Consider the following 23944-nt stretch of genomic DNA (forward strand, 5'->3'; position numbering starts at 1 on the left):
GCCAGTGAGAAATGAACAGGCATAATCATTTAATCATTGAATCATCACAGCAGACCATCCTGTAGCAGTGAAGGCCTGATGCATGTAAGATAAGGTGATGAATTTAAGCAAGCAAGCCCCATGTCTGTTCTTTCGTGAACATTTCAGTAGGTTATACTGTAAGCTAATCGAAGAGCTCCATGGATCTAAATTTTCTAATCTCTTCAGTTATGCAGCACTCTGAGAACAACCTTGTTATATTCTAGAGAATCCAGGAGGATGCAATCCTTGAACAGATTATTCAAAAGTTCAAGAGACTGCTATTTGTAGACATAATTTTTGTGCAGTTCTTTGTTCTGATACTCATTCTACAGTGTTCCATCTATGGCAGAAGTGCTAAATTACATCACATCCATGTCACAAAAGGCAGTAACAACAAAAACATTCCACAGTCTTTTTATTGTGTTTTTTTAATACATGAATACTTAAGATGGATGCATTCATTAGTGCATTAATTTAATTTAATTTAATCTAATTATTTATTTAAATACGTCTCTAGGTACCCATCCAGTGTTCTGGGTACCGATACTAGAAATGAAAAGACACAACATACACATAGAAAAAGGACTGCCCATAAATATATCCATCTCAATCTACTTCATTCTCAACAGTCTTAGCAAAGAAAGAAAAAAGATGGGCTTTGCTGTATGCTCAGAAGCTTAACAAATACTAACTCTGACAGCCCAAGGAGAGAAACAAGTTCCCACGTCACCATTAAATGTAATGCCAATGGACAAATTAGAATAAATCAAGATTTCACATTTTAAGGACCTCTGCAATGTAAGAAGGAGAAAGGATCAGCCTCACAGCACTGTATTTTCTGAGAATCCCCTTCCAATTTATCAAGCAAAGTATGATCAGATTCAAAACAAATATCTCCCCTAATCTAGTTGGTGAGGTTATGATGTTCAAACTTCCCCAACAGAAAAATGGGAAAAAATCCCAGAAATAAGTAGGAGAAAATAAACAAATTCACAGTTTACTGTTCCCTCTGCTTTTCCTGCAACTGAGAGGGGGGGGAAATCACTATTCTGGTCACAGATTTTAAATGCTTGTTAAAATCAGCTGCAATAGCCATGTTCATACTGGAAGACAAACTCTGAATTAATAATTTCCTGTTCTTAGACCTCAGCTTTTTTGTAGTTATTTCTACGTGCACCACCAAAGAGTTCTTATTTTCCAACCTGCTTTGAAGTAAGACCACAATAGGTGGCCACTAAACCAGAGGTTTGGGGCTATATCACACTTTTTGTAAATGAACAACTTTTGATGTGCTTGTGACATCTGAGAAAATGCGACTGGTGGTGTCTGCTCTCCAGCCCTAAAGTCAGTTCTTACGTGATTTACAAACAGCAGAGATGTGGTTTTAAATTATGGATGAGAATAAAAGATGTGACCATCGTAGATTCATTTCTAGATGCCTCTGCAGCCCCCTTAACATTGTCTCCCTTTCGTCACCCATTCCACCGCAGCTGAATTTTTCTGTCTGAAAACCATGGGCTGACTTTATATCACTCATCTCAACTCCCACCTCCCCAGCTGAGTTACAGGAACCATTCTATTCTATTCTAATATTTTTCAGACAGAAAGGGCCATGAGTTTCTACTCCTACAGGGCTCTTTTCACACACAAAAAATGTTTCAAGGGTCTTTTTGGGAACAGAGGCAAGCCTTTCCTTCTCTCTTGTCTCTCATTAGCCCTTTCCAAGTCCATTGCTTCTCCTGCTTTCAGATGGTGGAAGGAGAACGTCAGAGACATCCATGGAGTTGCAAAGGCTTTAAAATGCTTTGAATGAGAGGTTGCTGATCACTGGGCCAAATCCTGCAGTCCTTATTTAGCTTATGTCAGTATTCAGTCCTTATTCAGGCAAAGTCTTACTAAAAAATCAAAGAGAGTTTGCCCCAGCAAGTATGAAACTATGTAACTATGATAGCTATAATCTTTGCTAATGCAGGGGATCAAACTGGTGACCTCTAAAACAAAAGACGTAAGTCACCACAGCTTAAGCCAAAAGCCACACAGACTCACAGCCTCTGTTTCCTGGACATAGACAAGTAACTGACTAGTAAGTTACAAAAAGACCATATAATTATGATTATTATGCATTTATTATTTTAGATGTTAAAAGCTTTTTGAAATACAGAGGGGTGGGGTTTAATAAAAGCCTCCCTAGGTTTCAGAATCTGAGCTCCAACTTCAAAGTACTGTTTACACAGCTATTTTTATTGTGCTAGCACAAACCCTGCTAACCCAAGTCTGTCAACCCAGGCTGAGAGGCTTGCTTCTGTGGGCTGTGTAGACATACCCTAATGGACTGTACTCCTGAGAATAGGCCAATATAGAACTTTTCATTAGGCCTATGGCTCAAAACAGGCATTAAGTGAGACTTAATTGGTGCATAGTCCTCGTGCTGGCTCTCTGTGCATGTGTTATGGGTTTAAGGAAAACAAATGTGATATTATTAATCAGAGTTAGAATGTTTTTCATCTAAAGCATGGGCAGTTTGGGCTCAAGCACGTTCCATGTGATAATGAACTAACTAGAATAGTGCTTTCTCTTGAACAAAGGTGTTATCTATATTCCATGTTTCATTTGGAAAGAATGCAGATTTGTTATATTACTGTCATTGCCAAAAACCTTTAACTGCTCATTTTCAAAAGTCAATGGAAAAAAGTTGCCACAACTAACTCGAATAATCCTCCTGAAAGTCCTTGCTTTCGCCAGATTCGCAGTATTTCCACACACAAGCCATTCCATCAGCCGCAAGAGAAAAGATCCTGCTATGATCTGGGCTCAGTGTTACATGCAAGACTCTTCCTTTATGACCTACAAAACAAAACCACAATATTTATAACAGAGATCAGGGAGATGTCATGATTTTAAAATGAGAACTCTTTGCCATTTTGAAAATTGCCCACCCGTGGTAAGGCCTGGTTTACTATAACTACAGCTGCACAACATGTTGCATAGGATGTGCTGTTTGGTTTGAGCAAGCCTAAGATTTACAACAGTTTTACACTAAGAAAAAGCTGAAAGCAAAATTTTCCTCTTATTGGGGTCACATTTGAACTATCAGGACTTTACAAAAGCTCTGAAAGGCTTTTCTCTCAAAGGAGAATATTAAGCCACTTAGTTTTAAACCTGAACTCTTGATTCTCCACTGCAGTCAAAATATGTGTCTAATCTATGACTGGTAATGTGCCTCACTACTGATCTTTCTCCTGTGGCTGCACATGCTTCTCAGACACTTTGCCACTGATTCAGCAGTTATGAGATAGTGTCTCCAACTTCTGAGTTATTTGCACTATAAAGCCCTCTTGAAAAAGCTCCTACACAATAATTTATTGGAGTTGTATGTTGAGTGCACCCATGGTTATAGAAAAAATTAGGGACAAGATTCTGGCTGGCTGCTGTGGCCACTTTGCCCCACTCCACCAGCACAAAGCTGCAAAATTGGCTTACCTGGTTATGTAAGGATTCCCCCAGCATGCAGACATAGCTGAGAAAATTCAGACAGAGCCATAGCGGAAAGATGGACAAGTATTATACTGGGATTAAGGAGAGTTGGTTCAGTTCCCTGGTCTGCCATAGACTTCCTGTGTGACATTGAGCAACTTGCTTAACCTCTCTGTGGTTCAGTCTCCATCTGTAATATGGGAATAACAACACTTCCCTACCTCACAGGGATGTTGTATGGATAAATACATTAAAAAGATGAGATGCTCAGATGGCAACGAGGGCCATACAAGTCCCTTAGATAGAGTGGCCTAGTACTGCCAGGCTGCTGGAATGGCCCCTTGTGGCCATGTTGACTTAGAGCAAATTAGAGCAGTACTGATGCTGATGTCACTTGGCAGAGACTCTAAGGGTATGTCTACACTGCAGCTGAAAACCTGTGGCTGGCCCGTGTCAGCTGACTCAGGGCTCGGGCTAAGGGGCTGTTTAATTACACAGGCCGGAGCCCAGGTTCTGGAACCCCATAAGACGGGAGGGTCCCAGAGCTCAGTCCTCCAGCCCAAGCCCCAACGTCCACACTACAATCAAACAACTCCTTAGCTGCGGCCCGTGAGACCAAATCAGCTGACACAGGCCAGCCGCAGGTGTTTAATTGTAGTAGTGCCCTTAGGCTGGAATTTTGCCCAAGGCTTAATATTAAAGTGCGACTGTCACTAATTTATTTCCACTATGGATTAGTTTTCAGGCTTTGCTTCCTTACTGGATCATTAAGCAAGAGTGCAGGATGGGCAGTCCTATGCTGAGTGCATGTGAGTGGGAATGAGTCTGCATTGCAAAGAATTCTTAACACAGTCTCCTCTGGGCAGCTATAATAAACACAGAAGGAAAAGAGTCAGAGACTTACCAGAAATACCCAAAGAATGGATTCAATGTTTTTAAAAAGATGGTTCTATTCCACTGGTGTCGTATTCTGAACCTGCAGGGTATGAGCAACCTCAACTCCAACTGAATTCAACGGTAGCTGCGGAAGCTCAGCCCATCAAGTGAGGTGCTCAGCACCATCCAGCCTCTAAAAACTGAAACCCAATAATGACTCATCTGTTACTTTCTTTCTTGTGAAACTCGTGTGACTAAGGGTTTCTTGGATAATATATATATATATATAATCAATTTTCTCTCTTAACTCCATATGCTTACAACAGGGCAGAGTCCCCTTCAGTAGAAACTTCTTCTGGTTCATAATTATCTGGTCTTCACAGTTAAGAAAATTAGTTTCCATTGTGAAGAGGTAAAACTCAAGAGGAAATGGAGTGACCCTGGGTGACTGTGCTGCTGTAGCAAATGTCACTTGTGTGCTGAGTGTTTCATATGTAAGCATGAGAGCTGAGTTTTTATCAAAAGTTAAAGCAAAAGCAGGTTTAATTTCCATATGCATTCAGGCTTTTTAAACATATGCTATTCAAACACATGAAAAGTCTCAGATTGTACTTACCGACTGAATGTAAAGCAAAAGTTTAAACTGATAGTGCCACAAATATAACAAGTCATTCTTCAGCCTTCTCTGCCAATTGCACAAGAATACTGTGGCCATAACATATGTATAAGTATGCATCAGTTCCCTCCCCCATTTTACCCTCAGTCTGACCACTGATGCCAGTCCCCCATAGGCTGGTGTTGGGACCAAATTGCTGGCACACAAGAGACGCATAGGAATGTATTTTTGCAGCCACTTGCTTGGCTGGACCCCCACAGAGACTCTGTGGAGTATACACCATAATCGTTCCTCTTAACCCCTCAAAATAAAGAGGGATCTAGGTGTTCAACAGGCTTTATGCGGATGCTGCATGGGGATGAATTTCACCTCAGGATTGAATTTCACCCAGTGCAACCCTAATGGATGAAAATGGATTCAGATTTACTATCAGTACCATGGTAGAAAGGCATAGAGTGGTAAGAAAGCCAGCCAGTGTGTATCAGTGATTAAAGACTGCACAAAAGTGCACCCAAAATGTGCCAGAAAAAGTATTTTTAAATGAACAGACACTCTTATTATACAAAAAAAAGAAAACCATGTTAGCGATAACTTGCCATTGAGCATGCAAATACTTGACACACAAATGGAACTGCAGTAAATGCTTACACACTTAGGTATACAAATCTGTGTGCATTTTTGTACATAAACTGGACATGTGTTTTAATTTAATTTTGGATGCCTGTGCTGAATTGTTTCAGATTATGCCGAAACAAGTGATGATCTGTAACTTAACATATGGGAGTGACAGCTAAAAGAAGCACAAATTGCAAGAAAAGACTCTAATAGGACGTATTGCTGCACCACAGCCTCATGAAACACCGTTCACATAGCAGAAAGGAAAACACACTCATTCTAGCTGTCACTATGGTACCTGGCACACATTCCTTTGCACTATTAGGTCAAAGTCATTCATTAAAACAAACAAAAAGCTAATTAGCAAATAGACCTGTGGAAAGAATTATTTCAAAAGTTATTTTGGAAGCAGCTGCTGGCCTAGTGTTCTGCAGGTAGCACTCTGAGCTGCTAGACTCAATATCCACAGTCAGCTTGTGGACTATGTCTTCCAGGCCAGAACAGGATGGGAGCAGTCCTGCATTAGTTCACTCAACCCCACGGAAGGAAGAAGGGATAAGTCTTGGAAAGCTTTGTAGTGTCCATGTCAGCTAATTTTTGAGAGACAGAGATGAAACAAGAGTTCTATCCAGTCCTCCATGCTCAGTGAAATTGGACTGTGGGACCTACAGAAGAGGGAGAAATGGTGGGTACCTTCAGACTGGGTCTTAAATGGTCTCCGGCATAATATATGCTGATGTAAAGGAATCCCATTGCCAAAAAAGTATTTTTATAGAGGTAGTTCATTGTTAAGTTAAATAAGCTAAATCACAGCCTTTCCAATCACATACATAGACATCCATTGTGTGTGCATGTGTGCACATGGATAGATAATTAGATGCACATATATAGTATGTATATATATATATTGTATATAGATATTCATTCATGAGCACACCGAGTTTGTGTATATTCAATATAAAATAGTCAAAGTATATTCAATCACACCTGTATGTGTGTGTGACTGAAAAGGCTGCTTTTTAGCTTGTTTTATTTAATTATGTGTGTGTGTGTGTGTGTGTGTGTAAATGCATAGATTACACAGAGAGAGAGAGAGAGAGAGAGAGAAAGTGCAACTAGAGAGATAAAAACTGGCTTACTGAAATACTTACCATAGAGATCAGCTGAATTTGTAAGTGTGGGATACTTCCATATTTTCATCTGATTTTTAGGGAGGCCTTGTCCAGTCATTAATTCATTGGTTTTGGGTAACCAGAACAGGGAGCAAATCTAGTGTAGTTTAAAAAATCATTTAAATTTTTTAAAGGATCTACATGTACCATTCAACTGTTTTTAGACTGACAATGTTCTTAGTAAATGCTCAAAATGTACAAGTTCCTGAGCAACAACAGAAAAATAGTTATATATTCATGGAAGGATTATTTGTTTTCCCTCTATAGCGACTGTTACTGAGTGCAGCTACATTATCATCCTTTCTAAAAAGGGTGACATCCTGCCAGATCTAAAAACAAAATCCTCAGCCAGAGCCTCAGCTCATGGAAATCAGTATAGCTCCAGGGAAATCAATGGGGCCATGACAATTTACAACACTTGAGAATCTGGACCACTGTCTCCTCATATTCAACCTACAGAGACTGATTGTTGTTCTCTGACTCCTCATGCCTCTCCCCGCTCTAGTGCTCTCATGCTTCCTGAGAAACTTGCTTCTCTCACATCTTCCTCTCCTCGTTAGGCATTTGGTCAATACCAGTGTTGATGGATAGCACATGGCTCTGCTATGAGACCACTTCCCTGTTACCTCCTCTCCGACCAAATTAAAAGTTGTGAGGAAACAGGGGTGGTGATGACTGGCACATGAATGAACTGATCCTGAGCACAACGAGATAACACAGCACTGAGTATAGTAGAAATGCATAGACAGACAGACAGAACCCTGCAGCCACTCTGTACACAGAACTCCCATTGAAGTCAATGGGATTTTGCCTGAAGAATATAGCTGTACGAGGAGAGTGCAGCTCACAGAGCTTAAGTTTGAAGACATTTTATGCGTTCACCTGCGATTTTGTGTCTGTGGTTTCAATGATTTTCCCAGTGTTTATGTCCCAGACACGTAAAAATCCATCCTTCATTCCACCTCCTGTGGCAAGGATTTCTGACTGCCATGGACACCAGTTCATAGCCTAAAGGAAAGTAAATAGATAAGATGCTGGATTAAAAGGTGGTTAGCTGGAAGAGGGGAAATGGGGAATGTAACTGATTCTGCCTATAAAATGGATTGGAGAAATGAAGCACAGTCACTCAGAACACACCTGGGTCAGAACTCGAGGTGCTTCTGCTCCCCATCCCAATGCATACACACCTAACTCAGCCCAGACTTCTTCCAGGGAAACCACAAATGTAGGCTCCCTCAGCTCCAGCCACTGCTTCAGGCCCCCATTGCCAATGCTTCACTGTGGCCTCACTACTTCCATGTAAGCCAATAAATTCAGGTTCCCTTGGCTCCGGCTGTTGCTTATACATTGTGTTTCATATATCCATAGATTTTAAGGCCAGACAGGACTGCAGCAGCACCTCACTCTTTATGACCTGTATGCTTCCAGGCTTCTAGGACTTCTTCAAACTGCTTCTTGCCTACTCCTGAGTTGCAGACTATACCTGGTGGAGTGCCAATAAAACACACCAATTATACCACCAATTTTCAGCTGCTTGCCAGTACCTTTTACTGCTGCTGTTCCATTGCAGTTTCAAACTATTTTCAGGGATGCACAGCCCATAAAACCTGGGTTCCCCCAACTCCTATTGCTGCTTTCTGCTGTCTCTACTCTTCCACAGATTCAGGTATTTTAAAGATTAAGGAGCCCATAAAAATCTAGGCCCCACACTTTCAATCATCTAGTGCTTCCCCTCATTACGCATCCCATCATAACCATTGTCACCAGATGTTACACCCAGGAAGGAAAGCAAGGTTATGAGGGGGAGGAAAACACCTTGTTTTTTAAAAATTCCAGGAGAATAGCTACAATTTTATTCTAATGCTTCTCTTCTAGAAGTGGCAGAACGTTTTTGTATTAGTCCTCTGATCCTGAGCTACTGTTTTTGTTTCTGTACATTTTATTTTTATTTGGCATCATAGTTAAAATAGCTCCTAAATGGAAGGGGTGGGGGGGAAACATCTGAGAAACCATAGCACCAGCAAAAACTGCTAATAACTTACTTGTGGTCTAGAATGATTCATGAGGGGAACTGGTGTCTGAAATTAACTTTAGTGCATTCTGGGTAGCAGAACTTAAGCAGGACTATTGGGCAACCCTAAAAGTTTAAAAGTCCATGTACAGCAATGGAAGAAGTACTATTGTAGCCAATGATTTTAGTTTATTGTTCATTTATTGTGTGACCAGGATTAACTAACAAGTTATGTCATATATAATCATTGTATATTAAATAGAGTAAGTTGTAGGATTATAGAAGTATAAAATTGATCAGTAGTTAGAAGGAACAATCATGCATTAGATATCTATGTAATTAGGGCTGAAACACAAGGCCTACAGGCTCAGGCCTGTAAGATTTTAGCTTAGCCATGCTAGGCCATAGAGATAAGAAATGTTAACCCGATGCCCTAAGATTATGGGAAAAGATGTACCAATGGGTGAAATTAACGTAAGAGTAATTTTTGCTTATAAGATACCCAGTAATCACATTTTTCTAACACATGCCCCAACCGCAGAGTGCGCTAGTGCACTAATGAGGTATAGTCAGAATTACATTATAAAAAGAGGGTGCCCAGAGCGGGAAAATTGAGCTCCCTATGGGAAACTCCAGCAGGAACCATCCCTCTGCTGATGAGCAATTCATGAGAAACCCCTTGACCCTAAACACGATTGTTAAGGATGCGAGTATAACTACATTTGTGACTTGTGCATAGGTCTGTATAAAATTTCTATATGCTTGGACAATCATAACTTTAATTGTAACTTTAATAAAACTTGTAAAAGAGACTAGCCCTTGTACTTTTGAATGTCTGTGTGGTCACTACCTTTAGTCTTTATGTGTTCCTAGACACTCTAAATCTAAAACAAGTAGCAGAGGTGACTTTCACTCTGCTAAGCTTCAGAGTAACAGCCGTGTTAGTCTGTATTCGCAAAAAGAAAAGGAGTACTTGTGGCACCTTAGAGACTAACCAATTTATTTGAGCATAAGCTTTCGTGAGCTACAGCTCACTTCATCGGATACATACTGTGGAAAGTGTAGAAGATCTTTTTATACACACAAAGCATGTAAAAATACCTCTCCCCACCCCACTCTCCTGCTGGTAATAGCTTATCTAAAGTGATCACTCTCCTTACAATGTGTATGATAATCAAGTTGGGCCATTTCCAGCACAAATCCAGGTTTTCTCACCCTCCCCCCCCCACCACTACCACAGACACACACAAACCCACTCTCCTGCTGGTAATAGCTTATCTAAAGTGACCACTCTCCTTACAATGTGTATGATAATCAAGGTGGGCCATTTCCAGCACAAATCCAGGGTTTAACAAGAACGTCTGAGGAAGGAGGGGGGGGAGTTGGAAAACAAGGGGAAATAGGTTACCTTGCATAATGACTTAGCCACTCCCAGTCTCTATTCAAGCCTAAGTTAATTGTATCTAATTTGCAAATGAATTCCAATTCAGCAGTCTCTCGCTGGAGTCTGGATTTAAAGTTTTTCTGTTGTAATATCGCGACTTTCATGTCTGTAATCGCGTGACCAGAGAGATTGAAGTGTTCTCCGACTGGTCAAATCCAGACTCCAGCGAGAGACTGCTGAATTGGAATTCATTTGCAAATTGGATACAATTAACTTAGGCTTGAATAGAGACTGGGAGTGGCTAAGTCACTATGCAAGGTAACCTATTTCCCCTTGTTTTCCAGCCCCGCCCCTCCTTCCTCAGACGTTCTTGTTAAACCCTGGATTTGTGCTGGAAATGGCCCACCTTGATTATCATACACATTGTAAGGAGAGTGATCACTTTAGATAAGCTACTACCAGCAGGAGAGTGGGGGGGGGGAGGTTTTTTTCATGCTTTGTGTGTATAAAAAGATCTTCTACACTTTCCACAGTATGCATCGGATGAAGTGAGCTGTAGTTCACGAAAGCTTATGCTCAAATAAATTGGTTAGTCTCTAAGGTGCCACAAGTACTCCTTTTCTTTCTGTTAAGCTTGAAACCCATGGTGGTATAATACCACATTACAAAATTCACTTTAAATAAAATAAAAGGCTACACTATTTTATCTTGACAGCCTTTTATTCAGGTCATAGTTTTACTGCATCAGCAATTATACTGCATGGAAATATGTTTAGAAAAATATCTATTCTCTCTGTTAAATGTACAATATGTGAAATAAAATAATAGAGCAGTTTTCCTTTGTACCTTTACTGCTGAGGCATGGGGTATGGCTTTCAATGGCTTGCAATGCACTGTTGCACCGGGGTCATTAGGCCAGATATTCAATAGACCATCACTGGACCCACTTGCCAGCAGCTTGTTGTTTGTGGACCATTTCAGGCTGCAAATACTCTGCTTGTTATGGCAAAGGGTCCCTACATGGTGCTGAGCAATCCGAACATCATGATGATGAATTAATCCTAGTCTTGAACCACTGTAGATGACAGGAGACAGCATCATTTAGCAAGATAGAGCTCAGATATGTTTGCAAATTCACAAGTCTTCTGTGGCTTCAGAAGCAGAACACAACAATGGGGGAGGGGGATCATGTATGTCAAATACAGTAACAAGGTGACAAATCAAAGGCAAAACAAGCCAGTGTCAAAAGCGAACTCAAGTTGTAGTGCTGCCATACAATGGATCAGGGAAAAGTGGATGCCCAGCCCAGGTCAGGGAGATTAATTGTTCTCCATTACACATTGCACTTACCTGAAGAGATAGTCTAGTGTACGTTACCAATTTCCACCTATAAACAATTCAATTCAATCACTTCCATCATCCCTAAGAAAAGCACTCAGCCATTTTTTCTGTATTGTGAAATACTTCATAGAATATCAGGGTTGGAAGGGACCTCAGGAGGTCATCTAGCCCAACCCCCTGCTTAAAGCAGGACCAATCCCCAATTTTTGCCCCAGATCCATAAATGGCCCCCTCTAGGACTGAACTCACAACCCTGGATTTAGCAGGCCAATCCTCAAACCATATGTTGCAAGGTCAATTGTGTCTTTGCCACGACTCCCAGCTAAGGGGCAGTACATAGTTGCATAGCCTGGGGAACACATCAGGAACCAGACCTTGACTCACAGAGTCACCATCAGGTCGCAGGTTCCCCAGCTCCTGCAGGGTGAGAGGTAATCTCCACAAACCTGGCTCCATTTACTTTCCCTGCCATGCTGGCTCAGCTGCACTGACTGGCATTTTGGGGAATGGATCCAAGGCTGCACCCTCTCCTGAACCCTGATATATCCTCCTATAGGAAGGCAAGTAATGGCCCCCAGGGGACTAAGGGGGCTCCCTTACTACCCTGGGAGCATAGCCAGGGTCACAGTCTGGTTCTTGGTGGCGTGGTTATTATACAGCACAAAAACATCAGGCAAATTAATAATATTTTAAAATGTCTTGCTGCTGATAACATTCTCTACCCAGCAAAGGACTCCAGCAAATCAGTGGCAAAATGAGAGATCCTTCCATAGGTCATTCATAAATTCATTCTGACCAGACTGGGAAAACTACCATCTAGATTAATAATAACTTTCCTTACTTGGTAAAGCCAGGCATCTGACATTACTACAAGAAGATCTGGTCTATATAATAATTACAGCAAACTATCCCATAGAGTAAATTGTCATAGCCCCTTTGTGCTGAGCTTTTCTTTCAAGACAGGCTTTTATTCTTAGGTTGTTTATATGCAAGTCAAGTATCACTTTGACTTGTAGCCTCTTGTTAACATAAATGCAAAAAGGAATGAGTGATTTGTAAGGTAAAGAGAGTGTTTCATTAGCCTGTGTTATATTGACATACTAAATTCTTGAAATTAATGAAGCACGCAAATGCCTGAATAGATTCCAACAAGATAAGCTAAAGTGGTGGCTTAAGTACACGGCTACAAAATGGCAGATTTCTGTTTATTGTGGGTTTGGGGTGATACCTTCTTCTGGATACTTTAAGGGGAATTAGAAGACCACTAATTCATTAATATTCTATGGAATGATACTGGCTCCACAGGGCAAATTTGGGTAGCATATGTCAAGTCTCATCACATGGTATGCAGGGTGTATGTCATCATGCACAAAAAGAAAAGGAGTACTTGTGGCACCTTAGAGACTAACCAATTTATATGAGCATGAGCTTTCGTGAGCTACAGCTCACTTCATCGGATGCATACCGTGGAAACTGCAGCAGACTTTATATATACACAGAGAATATGAAACAATACCTCCTCCCACCCCACTGTCCACAGTGTCCACAGTGGGGTGGGAGGAGGTATTGTTTCATATTCTCTGTGTATATATAAAGTCTGCTGCAGTTTCCACGGTATGCATCCGATGAAGTGAGCTGTAGCTCACGAAAGCTCATGCTCAAATAAATTGGTTAGTCTCTAAGGTGCCACAAGTACTCCTTTTCTTTTTGCGAATACAGACTAACACGGCTGTTACTCTGAAACCTGTCATCATGCACAAAGATTTCCTTATATGTGAGGACCTGCAGTGGCATGGAGAATTTGCTAAGAAATGATAAGTAGAGCATTCATAGATGAATTTTAACCCTCAGAAACGGATCAATTTGTTAGTGTTTGTTCATATGCGCATTGTTGAATCTTACTGTCATTTTCTGTTCAGATAGATTTGTAACCTATTGGTTTCTGTTTCATCTGTCTCATATGGCAAAGTTCAAATGCAAACTGAAACTAGTGAATATTGTGTAGGTAGGCTATCTAGCAGATGTATTACAATCAACTGTCACACAAAGTGAAACCACAAAACTCTCCAGAAATGTGTCACTGTCCAGAGATAGTAAAAAGTTTTATTTTGAGTTTTACTGTAAGGTTCAAGGCTGTAAACCAAGTATGAATGAAACACAGCTTTTGTTTCTGTTTATAACCCAAATTATCAGAATTTCACATGGCTTTGAAATGGAAGCTTTACAAAGCACAGAATATAACACCAAATATAATTACAATTTTTGGCAGGTCTCTCATCAGCCCTACAAGTCTTTGAGAAAATGAATTGGGAACATAAAGTGAAGTGGATTGTAAATCCATAATGGCTGAGGAAAATATGTTTGATTTACCTCAACCCCTGTACTGAAATAGTGCTTAGATACAAAGTGTTAGGCAATTGGGATTAAATTTACCCCTGTGCGGAGGGCCAGCAAATCGTCTAACAATCATTTATTTGTCACTTGAGTCCTCAAAATGGGACCTATGTGGTGGATAGGCATTGTGCTGGCCTTCTGCATAAGGGTGAATTTCACCTCATGAGACCATGATAGGTAGGCAGATAGGTAAACAGCATAGGAAAAAGCTGTGGGACAAAGCATCCTATGAATATATTGAACTGCTCACCTGCTAAGTATATAATGATTCCAGCTCATGGCTCCCACCACAGACAGGTGGCCAAACATGTTTCTCAACCTCTTTTTGGTTTCAATGTCCCATAACTGACAAAACAAAACACAAAATACAATTCTAAAATCAAGTAAAAAAAGATTTTTTTTACTGCCACGCCTCTTCCACCATTCAGTTTTAATTTGACATGATGCTGATGGTCAAGAGCTCAATCCTGAAAACCATTCTTCACACAAAGACTTCAGTTTTGGGTCTCCGGCCAACACTTCCACACTTGGGTTCCTAAATCACTACTCCCAAAGTAGTGCAGCTACTCACCACCTCTGAAAATACAGCCATTAATTTAGGTGTCGATATCTAGAAATCCACACTTGAAAATGTTGTCTTATGTGCTCTTTCAATTACTGATTTTCAAGCCCATAGGGCTGGCTCTCCTGGCTTATCCCTTTCATCTGACAGTGTCAGCCAGGTGTTCCCCAAGATCTCTGGATAACTGGGGTGTACTGTATGAGGAGTTCTATACATATAGGGACAGCAGAATATTGAGGGCAAGATCTGCTCTGTGGATCCGATAGGAGAATTTTGCCCGGGATTCTAATTGCAAATGTCATCAAAGCAGACATCACAGGGCAATCTATTAGAAAGTCATGGTAAAAAAAGTATGCACCCTGGAGAAAATAATTGTGTGGAGAGGTTCCAACTCATGGCTGCAAAATCTCTAGAGGCCCTTGGGTGACTGAATCATTTACCCAGCTACAAGTTCTTACGTGGCTCTCGGAGCTCCATTACCTTTAGGTAATGGTGGGTAATACCAAGGCATTTAGTGAGGTGCAGCACTGCTTAAGGAGATGCTATAAATCTCTCTCCAACAGAGATTTTCTGAATTTTATATGGTTCACTACTCATAACTTTTTATTAATAAAAAGAATCTATGTGATGTGAATTGTCTTGTGGCCACTTTATCTAAACAGAAAAAAGGATCTAAAAGTAAGGTATCCAGTACTTGCACTTCTCCATCACTGGTGCCAACTGCAAGGCAAGTTCCCTCTTTTATCCAGGCTACAGAAGAAATATATTTTAAACTGGAGTTTAAATTAACTCTTTCAGTGCTTCGGTGGGTTTCCCCATTCCAAATGTGGGCAGCAGATCCTAGAGCAATGGCAATGAGATTTTCCTGGTTCCAGTCCAGGATGTTTAGATCTAGAAGAAAATTAGTTAAAATTACTAATAAGCCTGTAAGGGGATAGTTTTTAATTATGCAGCTTTGTCAGGTTATTATTCAATTGGGACACTAAAGAGAAAGAACCAAATGAATCAAGTTACTCTAATAGTGCCAGAATCCTTCCCATGTCCACCTTTGTGAATGAGTACAAGATGTTATTTTCCCAGATTCATAGTTAGTACACCAAACATGATTCCACTTAAGCCTTTGCTTGCAGGCTATTATTAAATATATATATATTACAGTAGTATCCAAAGGCCCCACTGTGCTGGGCACTGTACAATCACAGAAAGAAAAAATCCCTACCTGAAAGGATTATAATCCTTCCCTTATTTTGTAGACATCAGGGCTAATCCTGAAGTTTACCCTGCACACACTATAAAAACAAGAATCAGACAAAGAGCTGCATCCTCAGCTCCAGAGTTCGGGTCAGGAGTGGGCAGGCAAAGATGGCGCCAGGCAATATTTCCACATCTTGTGATACCATGATGGTCAGGAGCTGCTTTAACTTTCATTGACTGGTACACTGGTAAGTCAGATCTCTACATACCTTGGCCAGACCCTCAAAACATTACCTATACCAGGAAGGACTAATGTAGCATTGGCTACACTCTAGGTCTGATGTTATATTCTACAGCAGGTTACACCGGCCAAGGATTCCCTCCACTTACTGGGGAATTCTCATCTGCCTGTTTAGCACAACTCTAAGGTCATTTTGCATTGCTCCAGCAGCATGGAGTGACCTTACTGTAGGGCGGGATCTTGCTTAATATTTTCATAACAAAGCTGTTACCCTTTAGAATTATTAAATCTGTCATTCCTTTACTTTGCCTGTAAACCAAATTGCTGCCATCAAAAATGAATATAAACCAACACTAATAAGGAACCATTTGCAGGAACAGAGCTGTGCTGATGCTGCACTCTCAGAGAGCAGACAGCTTGAGTGAAATAAGTGTAAATAACCAGGGTAGAATCCCAAACTCAATTTATGCATCAGCAAAATTGTGCACATTCACAGATACAAGTGAACTTGTCTAATACACATATGCAAATGTTTTCATGTTAATCCACAAAAAAATGCAGCGACAAGATAGTTTTGCAAGTGGAAGCTCTAACACTTGCATGTTCATGATTGTTAGAATTTTTAAAGTGATTGCCCAGGTATTTGCAGGTGGAGAGTGCAAGCAAATTTACATTCCTGTGTAATTTTGCATGTGCACTACTGAAGATCAGCTAAAGGCCTGGGAGAAAATTTGCCCCAAAATGTATATATCATATAAACAGCAAACTACCTCCGTTAAATCTCAGAATACAACCAGATTTCAAGTTTTGCCCAATAGAGGGACTGGCCCATAGGTAAACTGCTATGAGCCCAAGAATAACACCTATTCTGCACTTGACTTTATTAAGTGGGGATGATAGTACTTATCCCCTTTGTAAATACTTTGAGATTTACAGATGAAAAGCAGTATATAAGAACTAGGTATTATTATAATTACTACAACTACAGAGGTATTACCCATGGAGACTATAATTCCCAGCATGCAGTCTGCTCCATTTTCATCCAAGCAGCCTGAAATTACGTATTAGGACCTATAGTTTTCACAGGCTGCACTCCTGTAAGAAAAATGAGATTAGCCATAGGCCTCACTGTAGAACTCCATGGACCACATCTGGTGTAAGGGCCACACTTCAGCTACCCATCTTAAGACATAAGATACAAAAGTTCCCACTCTCCTACAAAATTCAACCACCCAAGTAATGAAAGAGAATAAAAAACTTACAGTAATCATTGCGTAAGCCAGTAATATGAAGCCTGACCTCTGGGACAAATGGTATGAAAGATTCGGTATTAGTGGAAACTCTGTGAGCAGTAAATTCATTATTCACTCCATTCTGGCAGCCTGCGTTTAAAGATTCAAAGTATGTGATTCACTCATTAAAATTGCCACTAGTTTTCCTCAGACAATAGTTGTTTTATTCATGGTTCCTATGAGGCCAGAGACAACCCAGGCATAAATTACAGCACCCTGAGGGTGCTCTAATTTACAGTGGGGGCTGGCCACACACCCAGCCAGGGCCAAAATATTAGATGTAAATATTAAGTGTAGATTAAAGCCTCCACCCTGTTCATCCCCTCATGAAGTGTACCTGAGCCAGAATAAAGCATCCTGTTATATTCCATTTCAATTATATCAAAGGCCAGCGTGAAACAAATTTAGTAGGGCTGTCAAGCAATTAAAAAAATTAACCGCAATTAATCACGCGATTAAACAATAATACAATACCATTTATTTAAATATTTTGGATGTTTTCTACATTTTCAAATATATTGATTTTAATTACAAAACAGAATACAAAGTGTGCAGTGCTCAATTTATATTTATTTTTATTACAAGTATTTGCACTGTAAAAAAACAAAAGAAATAGTATTTTTCAATTCACCTAATACAAGTACTGTAGTGCAATCTCTACCATGAAAGTTGAACTTACAAATGTAGAATTGGGAACAAAAAAAATAACTGCATTCAAAAATAAACAAACAACGTAAAACTTTAGAGCCCACAAGTCCACTCAGTCCTACATCTTGTTCAGCCAATAGCTCAGACAAACAAGTTTGTTTACATTTGCAGGAGATAATGCTGCCCACTTCTTATGTACAATGTCACCTGAAAGTGAGAACAGGCAGTCACATGGCACTGTTGTAGCCAGCACTGCAAGATATTTATGTACCAGATGCGCTAAAGATTCATAAGTCCATTCATGCTTCAACCACCATTCCAGGGGACATGCGTCCATGCCAATGACAGCTTCTGCTTGATAACAATCCAAAGCAGTGCGGACCAACGCATGTTCATTTTAATCCTCTGAGTCAGATGCCACCAGCAGAAGTTTGATTTTCTTTTTTGGTGGTTCACATTCTGTAGTTTCCACATCTGAGTATTGCTCTTTTAAGACTTCTGAAAGCATGCTCCGCATCCCATCCCACTCAGATTTTGGAAGGCACTTCAGATTCTTAAACCTTGGATCAAGTGCTGTAGCTATCTTTAGAAATCTCACATTGATACCTTCTTTGTGTTTTGTCAAATCTGCAGTGAAAGTGTTCTTAAAATGAACAACGTGCTGGGTCATCATCCGAGACTGCTATAACATGAAATATATGGCAGAATGTGGGTAAAACAGAGCAGGGGGACATACAATTCTCCCCCAAGGAGTTCAGTCAAAAATTGAATTAACGTATTATTTTTTTAAACAAGCGTCATCAGCATAGAAGCATGTCCTCTGGAATGGTGGCCAAAGCATGAAGGGGCATACGAATATCTAACATATCTGGCACATAGATACATTGCAATGCCAGCTACAGAAGTGCCATGCAAATGCCTGTTCTCCATTTCTGGTGACATTGTTAATAAAAAGAGGGCAACATTATCGCCTGTAAATGTAAACAAACTTGTTTGTCTCAGCCATTGGCTGAATGAGAAGTAGGACTGAGCGGACTTGTAGGCTCTGACGTTTTACATTGTTTTGTTTTTGAGTGCAGATATGTAACAAAAAAATCTACATTTGTCAATTGCTCTTTCACGACAAAGAGATTGCACTACAGTACTTGTATGAGGTGAATTGAAAACTATTTCTTTTATCATTTTTACAGTGCAAATATTTGTAATAAAAAACAATGTATACTTCAATTTCAATTACAACACAGAATACAATATATATGAAAATGTACAAAAATATCCAAAATATTAAATAAATTTCAATTGGTATTCTATTGTTTAACAGTGCAATTAAAATTGCGATTAATCGCGATTAATTTTTTAAATTGTGAATAATTTTTTTTAGTTAATCGCATGAGTTAACTGCAATTAATCGACAGCCCTAAAATTTAGCCTTGCCTTTTTCTCCTGCTTTAGTTCTCTGTTAAAAGGTCTTTAACTTTCAAAGGCTTCTTAGATGCTCAGTCACCTCAAAATCCCCAATGAAGTGGTTAATTCATTCTCTAAATATTTGCTGCTATTTGGTTTTAAGTTCCCATCAAAAGAGTCCCCCCAATACAAAACCACAGGAAAAGACTTTTCACATCAGGCCTGCCTTTGATGTCTTTGATCACTCCATTTTAGGTATGTGATGAGGAAGAAGTGAGAAACAGAAAAAAAACAGCAGAAAAACACAAGTATGAGCAAGCAGAACCGTCAGCCTTGTGGTCACTGTCTGCGTTTTGATGCAAAGACCCCACGTCCTGTAGAAAAGAGCTATGTAATTAGCAACAAGATTTTATTTTCTTGTTACACTTCAGAAATTATCTTGCAGCAGCATGATGGGCATTCGCATCTGTGCACCTTCCTTGTGCCATTTTGAAACCCCCCTTTACAAGGAATATTTTTGTCAAATTCTTTAGATAAAGATATTCAGAATGAATAAGGAATGCTCCAGGCATTCTAAGGAAATTGATTTACAAGGATAATTAATGTTCAGCTTTCAAATCAGCAAATGTTGAAGTTTGTCAAGAACAAATCTGTATTATCACATGGCTCTGCAATCTATCACAAAGCTATAACCTCAGTTCATATATACATACACACACCCCCAAACACCATCTGTGAAAGTCATATCTGTCATAAATTGCAGAGCCATATGATAAATGTATTTAACACTCACCTTGGATTACCTAGATTCATAGATGTGAAGGTCAAAAGGGGCCATTAGGATAATCTAATCTGACCTCCTGCATAGTGCAGGCCACAGAACTCACCCAGTGATTGCTGCATCAAGCCCATAACTTTTGGTTGAGCTAGAGCAGATTTTCTAGAAAGTCATCCAGCCTTGTTTTAAAAGTAATGGAGAACCCACACATCCCTAGGTAAATTGTTCCAATGGCTAAATACCTTCACTGCTAAAAATTCTTTTCACCCTACTTTTTTGTACTTCTCTCAACTTGGACAGGGAAAACAGGGTAAATGGTTCATTTTTTCTTTTTAGCTGGTTTCACTTTCTAGCTCTCATGCATTAATTCAGTGTTTTGTGTAAATTCTTCAGTGTAGGGGCCATGTCTCTACTTGTTCTGTGCAGAATTTAGCATATTTGGAGGGTTTTGCAACCCAAACATTTCCTTGTTTTTTTCAGTCACTTCAGGGCAAGACTTAAATCCAAACTGCCAGTTTTCCTTCCATGTTTATAGAGAGATTTCATGAAATCTTTTAATACATTTCATGAAAAATTCCACAAAGCTGATTGTCAGGCTCAAATCGCTTGACTCTAAGCCATTTTCACTGTATTTGTGTTTCTGAAAACCCTTTAATATTTCCACTGGAATCTGTAAGTGAAGTGTGATTGTGGGAAATGCAGGATTTAGAGCCATACTCGAGGATTCATCTTAAAGACTTTTCTTTGTTTTCTTAAACTTACATATGAAGTTAAGACTAAGCGAGTGTTCCTGCAAGGAGCTCTGTACAGAACGCCAGTGGGGCCCATCTGAGCAGAGCTCATTGCAGGATTAGGTTGTAAATTTCCCCAGTTTAGATGCAGCGTATGTGGGTTTCAAGAATTAAGAGCCCTAGACTTTTAACAGATAATTTCCTAATCAATGTGTCTGTGATGAGAGCTTGAGGCTCCTTCGGACGAATCTGCTTTTTCATAAACAACTCTGTTCATGATGCCCTGCTCTATCTCATATTCCTCTCCCCAGGATTTATCCTAGCATTCCAACATCACAGAGCAGGTTCAAACATATGCCATTAAAATAAAAAATCAAACTGCCAGACAAACATTTTCTCCTCTCTCAAATATGGGATTTGCTCCCAGAAAGTGACACTTGTCTTAGACTGAAGGTGAACAAGAGTCATCCCTGGGCCAGTGACAACTTGTTCAATGCATAAACATGTTGGGACTTTGAAGTCTGATATCCTGTACTCCTGCAAAAGTCACTGGATAAGGGAAATTCCCTCGTGCCTAGGGGGACGCACAGCACTCACTGCTAACCCTAGACGGGCCCAAAATAACTGACGATAAAGGTATGACATATGGGTACAGAAAAGTTATTTTAGGTTATTTTTAGGGACCTGTCTGACTCTCTCTCAGCCCACTACAGTTGAACTAGTGACAATTAAGACATCTGGTTTTACAGAGGGAGGAATATAATAAGACAGTCACAATAAAAATTGAAAAGCTCTTTAAAGCATTCCTAAAACAGTTCTTCTGTAGCATATACAGACTATGGTATGGCACAGTTGATTATAAAGGATGGGATGATCAGCATAACGCACTTGTGGTTTCTCTTCTCATGATTAATGTACCCACCCGAAGTGCATTGTGATAAAACCACAGCATTCTAATATATTCCATGTGTGAGTTTTTTACATCATTGAGCTGCCTGAACCTCATTGCACCCCTTTGTGTTATTTTACAGATGTATTAACAGATTAACATTGACTTGCAGTGAGACTTAGGCTCCTAAATCATTTTTAAAATGGGATTTAAGCCATCTCAATCACTTAGGCCCAGTAGGAGTTATGTGCCTAATCTAGGGGGATTAGCATCTGGGTTTTAGGCTTTGCAAAACTGAGCAGAGCAATTCCTAAATACCTTTAAAAATCTGAGCCAAAGTGCCCATGCCACTTCTGGAAATGGGATTTAGACACCTTTGAAAATTTTACCCTAAGTTACTTACTCAAGATGACATAGCAAGTGTGTAACAGGAATAAAACTGGCATTCCTGACACTTAGTCCGCTGTTCCATCCACTAGGTAACACTGTTATTAACCACCCAGGGCCTGATTTGTTCTCACACCATTGACTTCATTGGAGTTACTCCTTATTTACACCGGAGTAACTGAGACCAAAACCAGATTCTCAGGGGCAGATTCTCAGAGGCACACATGGTTGCTAAGTGCCTACCTCACATTGACTTTCCATGGGAACTGGGCACCTAGCTACCATTTATGCTTTTAAAAATCTCTCCCCAGTCACCATTGGGCTTAATGCCTAAAGATTTTGGCTACAGACAAACAAGATAAGAAAACTCAGGGTAGCACCTGAGAAGGATGAGCCTCTGACTCTCCTACCTCCCTCTACAATTTGACCCAGCAAGCTAAATATTCACATGCGGCTGCCTAAATTGTGGATTCAAAACTATACACACGTCCGTTAGGAGCTCACATGCCTATATTTTTGCAGGCACATCAGGTTATTGCAGACATAAGTAGCCATTTCTGTGGGCAATTACTAAAGTTCCATAATGACATGTAAAACTGTAGAGGACCGAGGCTTCTTGTTCTTTTCCTGCAGTCACAATATATGTGATCAGGTTTGAAAATTTCTCTCAGACAGTCAGAATACCAAGGAGGATTACCAAAATCTGGGGCCAAGCAATTGCCCACTGCTGTCTACCTAAATGGTACCCTCCATCCCACATATTTAAGCTTCCATATTGAGGGTCCCTGAAAAAAAAATCAGATATTTGAGCCTCTCACTAATTAAAATTAGTGAAGCAGAAACCACAGAGAGGAGGAAATCTTTCTATCCAGCTAGTCTAAAAGAACTCTTGAGAGATATTTCTGTTGCTTTGACTCATAATTAAGGCCAGTAGCTATGGAGCATTCAGTTGATCGGCATGGCTATTAGTATCTGTGCAGTCTGGTACTAAGGGCCAAATCTAAAGCCCATTGAAGTCAATGGAAAGACTCCCGTTGATTACAAGGGTTTGGATCAGGACCTAACTGCTGAGAATTTGAGATGCATAGAAATAACTAGACCATCAAAACAAATTAACATTTTTCATAAACAGTAGATAAACAAGACTCATATGATAATCAAAGAATCCTCTTGGTGCCCAAGTAACATCTTATATTGTCCTTATTGCCAAGATATACTACTAGCATTCACTGTCCCAGTAGCATACCTTTCCAAATACACTCAGTGTTTCCACAGATCTTTATACTGTCATTTTCTGGGATGTCAAATCCACCCTCTTGGAGCATTAACAGCTGAGTAAGACATTTCTACAAATATATTCAAATGAAAACATTATTGAGGAGGAATTTTGAAGTATTATGCATGACATCATTATGTGCACATCCATAGCCCCTTCCATCTAAGGCAGAGGTTCTCAATCTTTTTCTTTCTGAGCACCCCCCCCAACATGCTATAAAAACTCCACAACCCACCTGTGCCACAATAACTGATTTTCTGCATATAAAAGCCAGTGCCGGCATTAGGGGGTAGCAAGCAGGGCAATTGCCTGGGCCCAATGCTACAGGAGTACCCCATGAAGCTACATTGCTCAGGCTTCAGCTTCAGCCCCGGGTGGCGGGTCTCAGGAATCTGGGTTTCAGCCCCACATGGTGGGGCTTTGGCTTTCTGCCCTGGACCCCAGTGAGTCTAATGCTGGCCCTACTTGGAGGCCTCCCTGAAACCTGCTTGAGGCCCTGGACCCGTGGCTGAGAACCACTGATCTAAGGGACTCAACACACTTTACAAACACTCACGAATTAACCGTTACAATATCCCTGTATTATCATCCCCATTTTACAGATGAGGGAACTGAGGTTCAAAGACGTTGAGTGATTT

The 23944-nt window shown here is 40.2% G+C and overlaps 1 protein-coding gene across 1 annotated transcript in view; it reads right to left on the reverse strand.

The window, feature by feature from the left end:
• Window positions 1–2722: 2722 nt before the first annotated feature.
• The window catches only part of CDC20B (cell division cycle 20B), a 52993-nt gene continuing 31771 nt past the window's right edge, over window positions 2723–23944 (reverse strand). Inside the window, exons 5-12 of the mRNA XM_077817241.1 lie at window positions 23277–23376; window positions 17164–17283; window positions 15161–15357; window positions 14155–14249; window positions 11016–11244; window positions 7657–7782; window positions 6754–6871; window positions 2723–2865 (exon numbers count right to left, since the gene is read on the reverse strand). Coding sequence (XP_077673367.1) covers window positions 2723–2865; window positions 6754–6871; window positions 7657–7782; window positions 11016–11244; window positions 14155–14249; window positions 15161–15357; window positions 17164–17283; window positions 23277–23376 — 1128 coding nt within the window. The remainder of the gene's footprint in view (window positions 2866–6753; window positions 6872–7656; window positions 7783–11015; window positions 11245–14154; window positions 14250–15160; window positions 15358–17163; window positions 17284–23276; window positions 23377–23944) is intronic.

Source organism: Eretmochelys imbricata, chromosome 5 (genome assembly GCF_965152235.1).
Source record: "Eretmochelys imbricata isolate rEreImb1 chromosome 5, rEreImb1.hap1, whole genome shotgun sequence".
NCBI classification, from domain to species: Eukaryota; Metazoa; Chordata; order Testudines; family Cheloniidae; genus Eretmochelys; species Eretmochelys imbricata.